This window comes from Sinocyclocheilus rhinocerous, unplaced genomic scaffold, assembly GCF_001515625.1.
Source record: "Sinocyclocheilus rhinocerous isolate Xijiao unplaced genomic scaffold, SAMN03320098_v1.1 scaffold2740, whole genome shotgun sequence".
Lineage (NCBI taxonomy): Eukaryota > Metazoa > Chordata > Actinopteri > Cypriniformes > Cyprinidae > Sinocyclocheilus > Sinocyclocheilus rhinocerous.
This window is the reverse complement of record NW_015658750.1, coordinates 170,946-172,906: the sequence shown is the minus strand read 5'-3', so window position 1 is coordinate 172,906 and position 1,961 is coordinate 170,946. Positions and strand designations below refer to the sequence as shown.

General features: G+C 37.9%; 1 protein-coding gene across 1 annotated transcript in view; it reads right to left on the bottom strand.

Moving 5' to 3' along the window:
* Positions 1–1,961, bottom strand: part of zgc:103625 (methyltransferase-like 26 B) — an 8,296-nt gene that overhangs the window by 2,418 nt on the left and 3,917 nt on the right. Inside the window, exon 6 of the mRNA XM_016531388.1 lies at positions 1,399–1,477. Coding sequence (XP_016386874.1) covers positions 1,399–1,477 — 79 coding nt within the window. The remainder of the gene's footprint in view (positions 1–1,398; positions 1,478–1,961) is intronic.

Below are 1,961 nucleotides of genomic sequence, written 5' to 3'. Positions count from 1 at the left end.
GATAGATAGATAGATAGAATGATAGATAGAATGATAGAACGATAGATAGACAGAAGGGCTGTTCGATATTGAAGAAAAATGCGATATGCGATACCTTGTTAAAAAATGCAATATTCGATATGCAATACGATATTGCTTAAAGTGTGTAAAATCAATTTCAATTTTTTTTTTAAATATTTAAAAATGAAAATGATGTAACCAGTTTGTTTCACATTCTTTCTTGGAAAAGAAAGAATCACTACAACTTCTGAAAGTGACCAGCAGTGTTTTAGGATTACATAAAAAGTAATGTCACAAATCAGAAAATGTCATTTTAACATCAGTGTGGACATACAAACAAAAACAAATTTATGACACTAATTTTATATCATTGTAATTTTGCTTTCCATACACTTTAAGTACTTCTTCATACCACAGCAAGAACTATAGTCTGAGAAAGTTCAAACATGATTAAAGGCAAGTGAACAGTCAGTAAAAAAAAAGAAATACACAATTTACAAGCATAGATAAAATAAACAGTAGTATTAAGATACAGAAATGTAATAATTAAGTGTAAAATAACACTGCATAGTGTTCACTGTATGAATTAAATTTAGATTAATCTTTGTTATAGCTGTTTTGTTGTTTGATTAACATTAGTGACATATTCAGCAGCACGTATTTATAGGCTGCTGTCCCTTTAAATCTGACTGCACGGATCCAGTATAATGATACACATTCGATTTCTTTCTCAGCTGTTTACATTCATCTAAAACATAACCGACTGCGTTTACGAGAATGATGATCGAGACGGGTACTATTTACATAATTCTGTGTGTATGTGTCTGTTTAAACATGAGGACATGTGTAAGACGAATCAACTCGGTGTTCGCGCGCCGTCTGAAACGCGTCCCTCTGTGTGTGCGCACGGTTTGCACGTGTGCAGCAGAACGGAAGATACGCTGTGCGAGATGCTGCTTGTGCACGCGCTTCAGGTGTGAGACAGACAGCAAGACGAGACGGCAAAGAGGAGCCGTGTGAGACCCTTTTTTTAACGGATGGGCGCTTTTTATTTAACTTCTTTTAGACTGAAGCACTGCAACACCTGCTGACTGCAACGATAGAGCTTGGAATAGCCAGGACAATTTTTTAATATAACTCCGACTGGATTTGTCTGAAAGAAGAAAGTCATATACACCTAGGATGCCTTGGGGGTGAGTAAAACACAGCCTAGTTTTCATTTTTGGGTGAACTAACCCTTTAATTGTTGTATGAATCATGCCACAATGCAAAAAATCTAAATAGTCCTATACTAGGCTTTATTTTCTTTTTGATTTTAGGGTGACAAGTGATCTGGACATTCACCAAAAGATGCTCTGTTTATAGGCTTCAGAAATTTTGTCATTAATTGCCCCTCACCATTCGTTCCATTCTCATTCTGTTACTGAACGCCAGCTGTCTGAGCACATCGATGTCTGGAAGACCCCAATCCGGATTCCTGATTGACAGTAGGTGTAAAACAGGGCAAGACAGACAGTAGGTTTGTAAGCTGAAAAAATATGTCTACATATTTCATCTTTATGTTAAAGGGGTCATATGATGCGATTTCAATTTTTCCTTTCTCTTTGAAGTGTTACAAGCTCTTGGTGCATAAAGAAGATCTGTAAAGTTGCAAAGACTAAAGTCTCAATTCCAAAGAGATATTCTTTATAAAAGTTAAGAGTCAGCCACGCCTACCTAAAACGGCTCGTTCTAACACGCCCTCACATGTCTAAGTCACGATGTGGGAAGACTTGCATAACGCCGCCCAAATGTTCACGCAAAGAAAGAAGGCGTAACTTTTATTCTCGCTGTAGTATTGTTGTTGCCGCCGCCATGTCGTGAAGGCGCTGTGTGCTTCGTTGTGAAAGCGAAACTACTTTGTTTGGCCTTCCAAAAGAGGACGATATCCGCTCACTCAAGCCGGCCTCCGCTCACTCTAG